Raw genomic sequence first — 15,581 nt, 5'->3', positions numbered from 1 at the left:
GCTGCACTCAATATGCCAGTAAATTTGGAAAACTCCGCAGTGGCCACAAGACTGGGAAAATGTCAGTTTTCATTCTAATCCCAAAGAAGGGCAATGCCAAAGAATGCTCAAACTACCACACAATTGCACTCATTTCGAATGCTAGCAAAGTAATGTTCAAAATCTTCCAAGCAAGGCTTCAACAGTTTGTGAACTGAGAGCTTCCAGATGTTCAAGTTGGATTTAGAAAAGGCAGATGAACCACAGATCAAATTGCCAATATCTGTTGGATCACAGAAAAATCAAGAGAATTCCAGAAAAACATTGACTTCTGCTTCACTGAGAATGCTAAAGTCTTTGACTGTGTGGGTCACAACAAACTGGAAAATTCTGAAAGAGATTGGAATACTGGATCCATCTTACCAGCCTCCTGAGAAACCTGTATGCAGGTCAAGAAGCAACAGTTAGAACCAGACATGGAACAACAGAACAGTTCCAAATTGGGAAAGGAGTACATCAAGGTTATGTATTGTCACCTTGCTTATTTAAATTATATGCAGAATACATCATGCAAAATGCCAGACTGGATGAAGCACAAGCTGGAATCAAGATTGTTGGGAGAAATATCAGTAACCTCAGATATGCAGATGACACCATCCTTATGGCAGAAAGGGAAGAGGAACTAAAGAGCCTCTTGATGAAAGTGGAAGAGGAGAGTGGAAAGGCTGGCTTAAAACTCAACATTCAGAAAACTAAGATCATAGCATCTCGTCCCATCACTACATGGCAAATAGATGGGGAAACAGTGGAAACAGTGACAGACTTTATTTTGGGGGGCTCCAAAGTCACTGCAGATAGTGATTGCAGCCATGACATTAAAAGACACTTGCTCCTTGGAAGAAAAGTTATGACCAACCTAGACAGCATATTAAAAAGCAGAGACATTACTTTGCCAACAAAGGTCCATCTAGTCAAGTCTATGGTTTTTCCAGTAGTCATGTTATGGATGTGAGAGTTGGACCATAAAGAAGGCTAAGCGCTGAAGAATTGAAGCTTTTGAACTGTGGTGTTGGAGAAGACTCTTGAGAGTCCTTTGGACTGCAAGGAGGTCCAACCAGTCCATCCTAAAGGAAATCAGTCCTGAAGATTCATTGGAAGGACTGATGCTGAAGCTGAAACACCAATATTTTGGCCACCTGATGCAAAGAACTGACTCATTGGAAAAGACCCTGATGCTGGGAAAGATTGAAGGCAGGAGGAGAAGAGGACAACAGAGGATGAGATGGTTGGATGGTGTCACTGACTCAATGGACATGAGTTTGAGCAAGCTCTGGGAGATGGTGATGGACAGGGAAGCCTGGCATGCTGCAGTCCACGGGGTTGCAAAGAGTCAAACATGACTGAGTGACAACAGACTAGCTTGTCACATAGTAATTATTTCTCAAATTGATGCCTTTTTCCCATGTTAAAATTTTAAAGCACGTTCATATAGTGTATGATCAATTTGACCCCAACAGTCCTGTCCAATGAAGATGGTGCTGTTATTCCCATTTCATAAGGAGGAAATAGATGCTCAGAGGGTTAAGTGATTCACTCAAAATCCAAGGACAAGTAAATAGCAGAGTCAGACGCAAGACACTGGCTTTCAGACAACCCACCCTTTAGTGGTAACAAGCCCTGGAGATCAGTCCCTACTTACGTGAATAAAACATGCCTCCACACTTGCGAGAATGTGACTGGTGATATTGCAAAGCCCTCCGTGGCTCGCCAGCAGCTCCTCCTCTGTTACTCATACTCACTGGATCCTCCATCCTGCACCCATTCTCCCACCCTAGCAGCTGCTGAGTGCAGGGGGCTGGTCTCAGAGGTGGGCTCTGTTACTGCCCAGGTCTGGAAGGGCAAACACACAGCGACAGAGACTGGATGGCGGGCCGAGACAGTCACACTCCTCGTGGGGACTGTGGCCCCCATGCGGGGCCCTCTGGGCAGTTCTTCTCAGTTTACACCTCCCAGCAAGTCAGCTGCCTCCTCCAACCTCCCACCCCATCCTAGACGCACCCCTAATCTTAGCCTCCCCTTCCTGAAGGGGGTCTGTGTGCCTCCCACTGGCTCTGCCCAGTTAAGAGCTTCCTTATTATCCATTAGCTTTGCCAACACACAAACACAGAAGGAAAAATTGCCCCTAGCAGCATATTCAACTGTAAATTAACTGGCCATCCCTCGGCTAATCTTTAGAAACCTAGTCAGTCACTGTTCACATTGACCCTGCTGCTTGGCTGAGGGCTTTCTAGCCTCTTTCAACTTTAAAATACCTGCACTTGACTCTCCTGAATGTGTCATCCTTCACCCTGACTGTTTGTATTTGGGGGATGGGGTGGGTGGTATGTAGTCCCCAAGCCTTCCACCCCAAAGGCTGTCAGGCCTTCCTTTCTCTCTGAGTTCTTCTGCCGATGCCAGAGTGTTAACCCCTAGAGTTCACTTGAGAGCTCTTCATAATTTACGTGTGTCTAGAAGACCTCTTCACAAAAATTATGCATGCATTGCCCTGATCCTTCCTCCTCGGCATTCACTCCGTGGTGCATTGTAGGAGCACAAGAGGATTTCAATGGGCAGTGTTTCACTGGAGATATTTTTTAATATCCAAATAACATTTCACAAGATGTTTTTTTTTTTTTTTAGTCATTTTAACTTAGTTGAAAGGCTTATTTTGGGATAAGGGCCTCATTTAATCTTCTCAGCTTGAAGTATTCTACAGCTACTGTTTACAGCAAAAAGTAATTTGCAAATTCTATACAAAAATGCCAAGTAAAGTAGGATTATTGCAATGTGTTAAAGCCCACTAATCTTCTTATTATGGGATGGCATAGATGAAGACATAAAAAGTTTAAAAATTTTTTAAAAGATGCTTGCTGCATTTGAGAAATGTTCTGAGGTCCCTTGGGATGCAAAAAGAAATGTCTGAGGCCTGAGAAGGAAGGTGTTAAAATTTACAGATGCTTTTCATCTGGCTCCTGTATTTTATTCACTTGTCCTATGTCTGGGCATCATTTACTCATGGGAGATTCACAGATAGTTTTGCTCATCTAACTCAAAGGTATGTTATCAAGTTTGGATGACTTTCATAAAACAGACTAGGACAAAGGCCAGGATGGCAGTTCTCCAGGCCACTTCCAAGGGCATTGCTGCACCCTCCTCCCAGGCAAAAGGGGATGTGTTACTCCATGGGACCCAGGGCCTGAGTAGCCTAGTGTGATGCTTCATGTGATGCTAAGCTTTCTCTGCAAAGACCATGTTCCTCAAAAAATAAACCCATGTATTTTACTCATAAACACCTAGGAAGTGAGCAACGCCTAGGTTGTATGACCTCAGTATCCCATGCATCACAGCCTTTGCACCAGTAGATAAAGGGAGGAATTTGCCCCGAAGCAAATTGTCTGGGGCCAGTTGATACCGCATCTGTAAGAAATCTAATATAACAGGATCACAGGACTCTTGATCCAGTGCTCCATTCATGAAGGCCAGCTTCTTTTTTCACTCTCCAATTCAACAACATTGTCTTGAAAGGCACATTTTACATCGACCTATTTGGACCCCATCAAAAACTAAGCCTGCTCTGGGTCACTGGGGGGACATATACCATTATTCAGGGCACTTCTTTTGACTTCTTCACTTGACAACTTGTAGGTGCTCAGAAACAAACCAGGAAAGGAAGAAGTACAATAAATTTGCAAAAGACCCAAATAGTACAGTTAGCCAATTAGCCCGAATCAGCAATCAGGACAAGATGTAACCTAATTAGATTCAACAGTCTACAAAAGGATGTGTTCAAACAATTTCCTTCATTATGAATTCTCTAATGTAGACACTTTCAATTTAACACAGGATACCACCGAGGGGCACTTCTTTTCTGGGCTCTTCAAAGTTACTCGAAGCATCTTAAATTCCTATTTTTAAAGAAGCTCAGGGAAATGCATCCCAGCCCAGATTGCAAGACAGTGGAAGTGTTATTGTAGAGTCCATCAGAGTCTATGTATCCGTGGCAATCACAAGGCACAAAATCAATTTCAAATCTGAGGGTTTTATTATTATTATTATTATTTTTTAATAACAAGCCGGATTGTTCGAGGCCAAACCCCCGAGAGTCTCCTGCTGCACAACATCAGCTTCTGCAGAGACCACCTGGAGGAATGGCAGGCCCGGTGCCCCGCGCCTCAATTTTCTGGCAAGGAACCTTCGGTAAGACTGAGCCCAGGAGCTTTTAAAAATAGCTGTTGCCACAGTTAAAATAGCTAGAGCTTTTACATGCTTAAAAAAAAGAACAGCCTGTGTCACCACAAGACAAAGCCAACTCTTTATTAAGAGTGCTAATGGAGGACTCGAGTTATGGATAATTTCAAGAGAGATCTCCTGCCAAAAGCACTCTGTTCATTTTGAAACGTGTTCTTCCACTTACATTTAAATATGGATGTCTGAGCGCGTGGGATTCAGAGCCCCACACGCACAACCCTGACTCTGGAGGAGTCAGAAAGCGGTGGGCTCGTCACGCTCAGCTCTCTGCACAATCAGCTACCTGATGCCCTGGGCGACGGCCCACTTCATCTTGAGGACTAAGAGCATCCCGTCTCAACGAACGTCAGGCAGCACCCAAGTGAAAATCAGGCCACCTTTGCAAGCTTGCCTTCTTTCTTTCCACAACTTACGAGACGGAAAGAAATTGAAAGTACATACGTTTACTTCCTCTTCTAATTAAGCTTCTATTCCTGAAATAATGACAATATTAGACCAAAATAGACTTAATTAGAGTAGATAATAGTGTCCACAAGATCTCAAAAGCAAAATTTCCTGGGTATGCTGTCAGGATGACAGTTGATGGCATGCTGCTGCTGCTGCTAAGTCGCTTCAGTCATGTCTGATTCTGTTTGACCTGATAGACGGCAGCCCACCAGGCTCCTCCATCCCTGGGATTCTCCAGGCAAGAACACTGGAGCGGGTTGCCATTTCCTTCTCAAATGCACGCATGCATGCTAAGTCGCTTCAGTCGTGTCCGACTCTGTGCGACCCCATGGACAGCAGCCCACCAGGCTCCCCTGTCCACGGGATTCTCTAGGGAAGAATACTGGAGTGGGCTGCCATTTCCTTCTCCCAGTTGATGGCATAGATAAACAGAAATAATAATTTTCTTCGGTCTCCTCATGTGTCTCAGAGCAATGCAAACCTGGGGACAGCTGGGTAATGCATAAAAGAAAGCGAATGAAGCCAGCAGATTAAAATGAGGAGGAAACAAGGGACAAAAAGGTGCACATTTGCTCTCAGTCGTGTCTGACTCTTTTGCACCTCTGTGGGCGGTAGCCACCAGGCGCCTCTGTCTGTGGGATTTCCCAGGCAAGAACACTGGAGTGGGTTGTTATTCTCTTCTCCAGGGGATCTTCCCCACCCAGGGATCGAACTACATCCCTTGAATCTCCTGAATTAGCAGGCAGATTCTTCACCACTGAGCCACCTGGGAAGTCAAAAGATATATATCATTTAAAAATGGGATAATAGGATATAAATGGTGAGGATTCAGGAAATTAAGTCATCAACATATGAAGAATATAATGATTGACTTTTTCAAAAATCCTCAACTCCATTCAATGAAGCACTGGATTTTAAGGATGGAAACTGCTAGGAGGAATGTTTAAAACCAAGAGAAGTGGAATAGATGTGCCCATTAGACTGTGGTTCTTTTAATGGCCAGTATAGATTGTCTCTGTCTTAAACTCAACTATCGGGAGCCACTACCCAGCCTGCATATTAATGAGGAACATGAATGCCTCTCTCAAATGTTCGGCTACAGTGTCTCCATAAAAAAATCAATACTCTCCCACACCTCATGAATACAGACTAGAGCCCGCTCCCAGCAGCGCTTGCTGACATTAATTATCATGAGAAGGGGGGAACGTACCCACCTCTCTGCTCACTCTCCCATGCTGTACCTCCTTGCACACCCAAACTCGTGTTGTCACTCTTTCCCATTATTTTTAATGGATCCTGATTCAAAGCGTGTGTGGGCTGTGCAATTACCGCTTGGCTGAGCTGTACAATATTCTTTCTGTTGTCTGAGAGACACCAAATCCAAAAGGCATCCCAAGGACAAGAAGGGTCCCTGCGCCTCCCTGCATCACACCTACCCTGTCTATGCAGGCCTCCGTCTCTTCCTCTCTGCCTCTCTTGACTCAGTGCATTTTCATGGTGCTTTTCCCAATAGAATATTTATCAGTTCACCTTTAGGGGTGCACCTACTCTCCTACTCCTCCCAAAGCTGATAGTGCTGCATGCATCACCTCTACAAGCTGAACTGATCAAAGGAACCAATTATATTATTATTTCGCAATCCCCTTTGCCCCTGCTTGTCTCACTCCCTCTTTCTTCCCTAACTCATAGACACACGCTGCAAGACTCCAGGCTAGAATCCCTCATGCCATCCCTCTCAAAAGATGTCTGGTCTCCCTTAGCCTATTTCATTTAACTGCAGCTTTAGCAAACAATAATAATAATAATAATAATGACTGGCACTTTTTAATTACTAAGGAATGATGCCAACAGTATAGGGAAAACTTTAGCTGAGGCAGAGTTAATTCAGCAAACTCTTGCCAACTGGCTGTTATATACTTGGCATTGCGCTAGATGCAAGATTCAGGGATGTGGTTCCCACCCCCTGGAAATCCTATTGTCTCGAAAAAGAGGCCATTCATAAACACACACATAAAATAAAATCAAAGCCAGCATGTTCTTATTTTCTGGTAGGAATGAAAAACCAGGAGTGAAAGTAGAGGAAACAAGTTTCATTACTGCAGCTTTTAAATCAACATGGTTTTATTTCTACCATAAAATACTCACTGTACCGTGACTTTTTCAGTATTTTTTAGAGAAGAAAATATAAAGCTAAAAATCCACAGAGTCTTTTAACATTAAAGAAACTTAGATACTAAATAGCCCTGGCCCTTTATTTATTAGATGGAAAAATTGAGGTCCAAGGAGTTTTCATTTCTTACCTATGGTCACAGAGGGCATTCCAAGCAAAATCACATCAAGGAGCCAGAGCTTCTAACTCTCTGGCCATGAACTTTCACCTCTATGCTCTTCAGCATTCATTTTGAATCTCTGGCCTTTTCCCACTCCTCATTTTGCCAGCTCTCTGCTGCTATCCACAAGTGTATGCCCCCAACATTGTATTCACCTCTGTGAGCGAAGTTGAAACATTTAAAAGCTTGGAGGGAACCCAAATAATAGCTTCCTTCAACTCTCCCATTTTATAAGGCAGAAAAGTTGAGCGTAAAAGGACCCAAGATTTTCCTAAAGGCATAGGACAAGGGATGGCAACCCCAAGACCAGAACCCAGGTCTTCTGAGGCCCATTCCAAGACTCACCCCATCACATGACCCTTCTGCTCTGGGCCATCCCTTCTTGTTTTCACTTGCTCTTGCCTTTCCTGGTCATTCCTGTTGGGAAATATATCTTTGAATATTCATCTCTGGCCATCTTTTCCTCCATCTCTAATTTCCAGGGGCTCCAGGAATATCACAGTATAACTAAACTGGGCTTTCTCCTCCTGGAGCAATTTATATACTAGACAGAGATAGCGGTAAGGATTAATAGCTTACATTCACCTTCCTGAGTAACCGTACAAAGAAAAATAATCCATTCCATTTTATCAACATGGAAAAAACAGAAACCATGACTGACTTGACACCAACAAAATGAAATGTGTGATGTCTCAAAACTTTCTAAAATGGGCATGGAAGATTACTTGTAAAAATACATAGAGACTATGGGAATGTTTTTTGCAAATCTCTCTCTAAGCTCATACAGAAAGAATTGCATCCTTGCTATCTTTTCTGTAAATATCCAAGCCTATTCTCAAAATACTTTCTGGTTCATTCAAGCATAAGGACTCACTGCTTTGGTCCAACCCCATCCTTCATGTCTACCCCTTCCTGCCTTTTTCCCTTACTCTGATCATCATGCCCACCTCACCCACAGCATAGGTGGACAAAAGGTTTTATTCTCTCAGCTATTCTGAACACGTTGCTGAATCCCACTGAGGCAGAAAAGAATAAGTGGGTCAAATTGCTTTGTGTTGCCTACATAAATGGAGCCTTTATCAGGCAAACAGGAGGCTCCCAGGGAAAAAGCACAGAAGGTTGAGGTAGGTGAGAAAAGGTGCCATGCAAACAGACCTAGAAATAAACAAAAGAGCTTCGAAGAAACAAGAAAGATAACAAAAGCAAAAATAATGCTGAAGGGCTTGTGACCCACCAACAGACAAGACAGAGAAGGATAATAAGTAGGGGAGTAATGAGCAAGAAAGATGATGAGTCAGTCGGTGAAGGTTTAGTGAATATCTGTGTTCAAGAGAAAGGGACGCCCCTCCTGCTACTAAGATAGGATTCTAAGAGTAAGGTTCAGTGGATTTAGAATTCCAAGGAGGGAACTGAGGGAAACTAGGAGAAGGCTGGGTTCTACTCCTGGCTCTCTGCGACCTCACTCCATGTCCCTGACAATGTATACCCATTCTTGGAATGTTGTTTTTTCTTCTTTAAAAGAAGAACTAGGCTAGATTTCCAAGAACCTTGATCATCCTACAATTCAATGAATTAATGAGTCTCTAATGTGAAGCAAATGTCTCTTCTTCATTGAACAGAAAGAAGCATGATTACATGGGAAGAACACAAGCTGGGTAGTCAAGCCCATCTGGGTTCACATCTTTACTGTGAACCTTGTTTATCACCTTTGTGACCCTGGACAAATTTGTGTCATCTTGTTGAGCCTCAGTCCCCTCTTCTGCAAAATAAAGAGAATATCATATGCCTCAGAAGGTTGTTTGATTAAATTTGAAGATTAAAGCTTCAAAATTTTTAAGTTCCTATTCCTTCCCTTTTAAGTAAGCAGACACCTTGTGTTATAACCCAACCCCTGATACATGGGTAGCCTACCAGTAAACTGAAGCTCAATAAGGCAGATTATACTCAGAAAAAGCTAACACAGAATGGAAATGTTCCCTGTCACAATTCTCCAGACAAGTATTGAGGCTTCTGTTCTGATTCTGTTGATCTAGATTTACAACATTGAGAAATTAACTTTGTTTTATTTCAGATAACACTGACTATGCCCTGTGTGTGAAAGTGTGTATGTGGGTGTGTGAGTACATGGGTATATGCGTGTGTGAGAGTGTGAGTTGTTTTAGGCAGACCCGCAAAGTTATGATGCATTCTTGGCCCCCAGACTACTATTTGAAATGTTTTTTATTGAATTTCTTATGTCCTATGTTGACTCAGTAATGTAGTTTGTAAGCCTTTGACTTTGGTTGAGTTTGGGAGCATTTATGACCCTATCATATACAACATAAACATCAATCTACTTTCTATTTCTTTGCAAATTCAATTATTTCTAATTACATAAAGGCATCATTGATCAAGTAAGCATAAAAACCAATACAGAAGAGTTTAATCTCTTAAATAAGCTTGTAGACTTCAAGGCATAATTGAATGTTATAGTATTTAATACAAGGAGACATCTTTGTTGTTGATAACTGGCCCAAAGTTAAAGGAAAATGTCTAAACCCCATCGCGTTATATATTGATTGGTTCAAATTGAAAATATTTGGATTCCATTTTCATTTCCTTTTCCTCTCTCTTTGCCACTCTCTGCAGGCTTGGAAATGGGTTTTAGGCCCTGTGGTCTTGTATGCATGTGAAAGAATAATTAGGTTCTGGCGATTTCAACAAGAAGTTATCATTACCAAGGTATGCATGTAGGTTTATGTCTGAATAAAAACCTGAGTGTAGATGAAAATTTTTTATTGGCCCAAGTTTTTAATTTGCCATTTTTATTGCAGAACCGTCTGTAATTTAGAGGCTCATCTTCTGTTCTAATAATTGCTTGTATCCTGTGCATCTTTTAGTGAGACTAATTTTACTGAAGACAGGGATCAGGGCTCCCGACTGGTACACAGAATTCTGATAAAGGTTATGCTACAGCCCTGGAATCGCCTGTATTTCCCTTTATTTTGGTGTCCTCTAGGGGAAAAGGCAGGAGGGCTGAGCATGCTTTACCTGGATCACAGTGCCTTAGAGTATAATTGCTTCCTCCACCACATAAAAACACGGACGTTGCAAACAAAAATAATGTACATATATTTTCAAGTACACACGCTCACACTTGGAACTGCTGAACAGAAGATGGGGGAGCAGTTGGCCTCAGGTTTAAATGGAGAAAGGGCACTGGGAGGGAGTTCAAAATGGAGCAGAAGGGGCCCTGCCCTAGTTAATGAAGGCAAGAAGGTAGTATTTTCCAATCTTGACATATCTCGTCACTGCGTCCCAATTTTTACCGTGAGCTGGAGGAAGGTCTCAGCAGATAGATCAAAAATACATGCCCAAGCAGGAAAAGTGGAAGTGTGAAAATGTTAGTCGCTCAGTCATGTCTGACTCTTGAGACACCATGGACTATAGCCCTCCAGACTCCTCTGTCCACAGAATTCTCCAGGTAAGAATACTGGAGCGGGTTGCCATTTCCTTCTCCATTTCCTTCCCAACCCAGGGGTGGAACCTGGGTCTCTTACATTGCAGGCAGGTTCTTTACCATCTGAGCCACCAGGAAAGCCCAGGCAATAACATTAGTGTAATAATAACTCTGCTTTTGATTAATAAGAGTAGGACCCCTCTGTCATTCTGAAACATATTGTGTTGTTTTACTTTCTTCATAGCATGTGTCATCTCCAAATACATTTCTTGGATATGTTATTATTTGCAATAAAATAAAATCTTCTCTACCCCAGCTAAGATATATGCTTCTTGAGAGTGAGGACTTTTTTTGGCCTCATATTCTGTACTGTATCTCCAGTCCTAGAATAAGTCTGGAATAGAATATACACTCAAAAAACATTTGTTGACTAAATGAATGAATGAAGAAAAAAATGAACACGTGCCTGGGAGACTGAAAATTTACCCCAAACTCTCCCCTCAGATGTTTTAATGTCTTAGAAGAAATTCTCTGCTAACCAAATCCATGCAGCTTTGCTAATACAATATTAACAGAATACTCTATCTCTTTAACTGTCTTCATGAAAGCAGATGCACAGAAATTGCTTCATATTTCTGTTTTAAGCTGCTTCTGTGTTGCTGTTTTTAAGTTAAGCACCAAAGAATATCAAGCTGTATCAAAAGCCAGACCGTAAAACTTCTGGAAATCTACTCAAGCTGTTACTAGGGAGACCATTTAACAGCTGAATCAGAACAAGATCAGTAGGGAGAGGAGAAACTAATGATTAAAATGCTGTGAAATTCTCTTCTGAATGGAAAAATACTGTCACAGGATCCAGACACTAGATTTTGCTCCCATATAACTCCTGTCACAAAAGAAGACATGTGAGCCTGGAAAAAAAGAGGTATGTCTAAGGAGGAAAATTAATTCTTTGTCTCTGATAAGTAGCAAGTTATAGAGCACTTTAAAAGGCAATAGATTTTGCATCATGCTTTCTTACATCTAAAACTCAGAGCCTAAGTAGGAGATTGGACAAGGTTTGAATAACACGAAACAAAACCAACAAAACGTTTCAGAGTTTGAAGATTGTTTCATGCTTAGAATGAAGAAATACCAGGGTTAGCTCACAAAGGATGAAGAAAAGATACACGCCATTGAAAATGGTAACAAGCTAGACCTACATTTTAAAACAACATGAAGTTAATTCTGTGGCTATTTCAATAACTTTAAGGCTAATTAAGTGCTATGGATGAAATGCTGGCTTATATTCTCTTGAAATTAACCAGCCTGAAATTAACTGTGCTACCGAAAGCATGGTCACTGAGACGAAAAGTCATGTGCCAGACACCACTTTTCCCCTGAGGCAGCCGCACAAATTTCTGGCCTTAGCCCCTGAAGAAGATTAATGTCATTCTGGCTGAAGTTGCCAACTCAGACATGAAAGTTGTGGCAATGATCCTTGGAAACTCATAATTAATGGTCTATGTCAATTACAGCTCAAAAGAGTTGATATAAAAATTGAAAAAGCTTTGATGGGATGAAGGCCATTGTCTTATTATTTAACCTAGGTGAAAGAACCAATGACTCTCTTGCTGTGATTTAGGTGGTGAGCCATCCATCTGGAGTGCTAGAACTTTGCATGAAGAAGCGAGACTTTAAAATGGCACCAGGGCAGTATGTGTTGATCCAGTGCCCTTCCATCTCCACACTGGAGTGGCACCCGTTTACCCTCACCTCCGCTCCCCAGGAGGACTTCTTCAGCGTGCACATCCGGGCAGCCGGAGACTGGACAGAAGCCCTATGTGAGGCCTTTGGAGCAGAAGGACAGCCCCTGAAGGAGCCCTGGAACCTGCCAAGGTGGGAGCCCATTTCTTTTTTATGTATAAAAGTTAGCACACTATAAAAAGCAAGGTTCTCTAGTGCATCAACATGCTGAGATCTTCTGCAGTATCTTAATTCTAGATGGTAAATTTGAAACCATTTTTAAAATTTGAGTACAAACAAGTACATTTCTTTAAAAAAATCAAATGATCAACAAAGGCAGGTCATGATCCAGGAACAGGAAACATTTTGCTTTCCCAGGTCTAAAACATCACTTTGGCGTATTATAAGCAACTTGTGATGCCTAACACAGCGCTGTACACTTTTTGCTGTCATCGTCTGTTGTTGGACCATTCAATCCAAAACAACATCCTATTTAGAAAAGCCCCAGCATGCAACAGAAATTTAGCACAATCGCCATGCCTTGGTTCCTTCTAGTCATCAGTGGCTTAAAATTGATTCCCACTCTTGCTACAGGATTACCCAATAAGAATTTAAAGTCTATATTTAGGGCTCCAAAAAAACAGGGACACAGACAAAAAATGTTGAGATAAACATTGTGAAGAAATTTGAGAGAACCATAATTTTTCACTGCTTTGGGCACAGAAAGGATTTAATACAGCCCCAGGAATCTCTGAGACAAGCAGTGACTAAGGAGCCCAAGAGGAGAAGCAGAGCCTCGAGAAGAGGAAGAAAACTCTTCCTCTAAACTCAGAAAAAAGAGAGAACAAGACCTCTTTTTAAAAAAGTTCACATTAACAGATACACACTACTATATATAAAAAAGGTAACAAGGGTCTGCTATGTAGCACAGGGAACTATAGTCAGTAATGTACAATAACCTATAATGGAAAAGAATCTGAAGAACAATAGATAGATGGCTCAGATGGTGAAGAATATGCTACAATGAGGGATACCAGGATTCAATCCTTGGATTGGCAAGATCCCCTGGAGGAGGAGATGGCAACCCACTCCAGTGTTCTTGCCTGGAGAGTCCCATGGACAGAGGAGCCTGGTGGGAGACAGCCCATGAGGTCGTAGAGTTGGACGTGACTGAGTCGTTAACACTAACACATGTATGGATCACAGAATCACTTTGCGGTTCATCTGAAACAATATAAGTCCGCGACACTTCAATAAAAGTAAATAAATGAAAAAAAGACTTTGCCTTCTGAGGTCAAATGGAGGAATTTCTCAACATTGGTACTAGAGTTCTCAGCAATTTATATCTACAACCCAAAGCCATGGGTCTCAGCATCTGACAACCTGGGTTCAAAGCCCAATTTTGCATGTGATCTTAGAGGATATATGTAACACCTGCCTTGGTTTCCTCCTCTGTAAGATGAAAATGATAATAAAAGAACATAGGTTCTGTTTAGGATTAAATATGTTAGTACGATGCTCTTTGCATAATACATAGTAAAAAAAAAAAAAAGAAGAAGTTAGCTATTCTTGCTATTCGCAAAATAAGAAAGGTCAGAGATGGCAATGAACGTGCTGATGAGAAAGGGAAGACAATGTAGATAAATAAAGGTCTTGGGTTCAGAGAGACAAGACCAAAGTTTGCTGGGCAATGCTGACGAGAAGCAGCAGGGACAGAGTGATGTGAGTGCTGTGGAGGGAACTTGTTTCTAAGATATGTTATCAGAGCCCATTATACAGAGTGAAGTAAGCCAGAAAGATAAAGAACATTACAGCATACTAACACATATATATGGAATTTAGAAAGGTGATAACGATAACCCTATATGCAAAACAGAAAAAGAGACACAGAAATACAGAACAGACTTTTGAACTTTGTGGGAGAATGTGAGGGTGGGATATTTCAAAAGAACAGCATGTATACTATCTATGGTGAAACAGATCACCAGCCCAGGTGGGATGCATGAGACAAGTGCTCCGGCCTGGTGCACTGGGAAGACCCAGAGGAATCGGGTGGAGAGGGAGGTGGGAGGGGGGATCGGGATTGGGAATACATGTAAATCCATGGCTGATTCATATCAATGTATGACAAAACCCACTGGAAAAAAATAATAATAATAATAAAAAATAAATAAATAAATTAAAAAAAAAAAAAAAAGAAGCTGTATCTACATCAGACAGGAAGTGCCCGAGTGAACTTGATAAACAAGAATTTGTGCAAAGGAAGCCAGTTCAACGTTGAGAGAAACGGAGGTGTTTTGGTCCACAAAAAGAACCATCGGAGTGTCATGATGGCTGGATTCGGCTAGTTAAAGGCTAGAGAGGCAGGGAAGGGAAAAGATCTGGTTTGTGTTTCTCAGGAAGGTAACAGGCCATGAGTTGTCAGAAGGCAGATCCCAGTGAGACAGGAGGAAAAACTGGACCAGCCCCTTGACGGAACACGGGGCTCTGCAAATTCACGTGGGAAAGTGATCAGCAATCAGGGATGTGAAAGAAAGGATCACTGTATCAGCAGGGAGGTGGGATCCAATATTTCCTCCTGCTGCTCCAGCTTAGATTCTCAGTTTTATGTAGAAATGTGTTTATTGTGCATTTCTATGAATTATGACACAATCCTTCTTTGGGTTTAATTGTTATCTTTTATCATCAAATAAATCCCAAATACAATGAAATATAAAAATAACTATAAGACGTTTTAGTTGTGGACAATTTCTGTTTTTCTCTCTCTCAATTCCCTTTATCTAACTATTTATAAAAAAATCTACCATGGGCTGAGATACAAACCCTTTCTGATTAAGGCCCTTTTATTTTTATTCTTCTATTTCCATACATCAATATGTAATAAAAGCCTTACTAATTAATATTAATCTGAGGAGAATCAAATTGAATTATTAGCAGGTTTGGTATATGGAATATTTTAAAATAAACCCAATTGAACTTTCATGAACACATAGTAAGCCCAAATGGGCCAACCCCGGTGCCTTCAATAGATACTCCTTAGGGAATGGTTATGAATAACTTAGAAGCTTTTTAATTAGCATATCTTTGTTCATATGTAAATGTGTGCTTTTGGAATAGTTGAGGTTATTTAATACATTCTGTTGATTGAAATATTTTAAACATTCAGAAGCTATTCAACAAACTGTTATTGAACAATCCACGCCTTGTAAGGTGCTGGCTTGCAGTGGTGGGCAAAGACAGATACACCCCCTCCCTCCTCAGAACTTATAGTCTGAGGAGAACTTATGCACCAAACCCGCCTGCAAATGCAGGAGACGCAGGAGACTCAGGTTCAGTCCCTGAGTCAGGAAGATGCCCTGGAGGAGGAAATGGCA

At 41.5% G+C, this 15,581-nt stretch overlaps 1 protein-coding gene across 1 annotated transcript in view; it reads left to right on the top strand.

Annotated features, from left to right (window-relative positions):
• NOX3 (NADPH oxidase 3) overlaps nt 1-15,581 on the top strand; it is a 65,196-nt gene that overhangs the window by 15,095 nt on the left and 34,520 nt on the right. The window contains exons 7-9 of the mRNA XM_061130272.1: nt 4,092-4,215; nt 9,672-9,764; nt 12,107-12,360. Of these exons, the coding sequence (XP_060986255.1) occupies nt 4,092-4,215; nt 9,672-9,764; nt 12,107-12,360 (471 nt within the window). The remainder of the gene's footprint in view (nt 1-4,091; nt 4,216-9,671; nt 9,765-12,106; nt 12,361-15,581) is intronic.

The sequence above is a fragment of the Dama dama genome, chromosome 26 (assembly GCF_033118175.1).
Source record: "Dama dama isolate Ldn47 chromosome 26, ASM3311817v1, whole genome shotgun sequence".
NCBI lineage: Eukaryota > Metazoa > Chordata > Mammalia > Artiodactyla > Cervidae > Dama > Dama dama.
The sequence above is the reverse complement of the archived record's forward strand: the minus strand, read 5'-3'. Positions and strand labels throughout refer to the sequence as shown.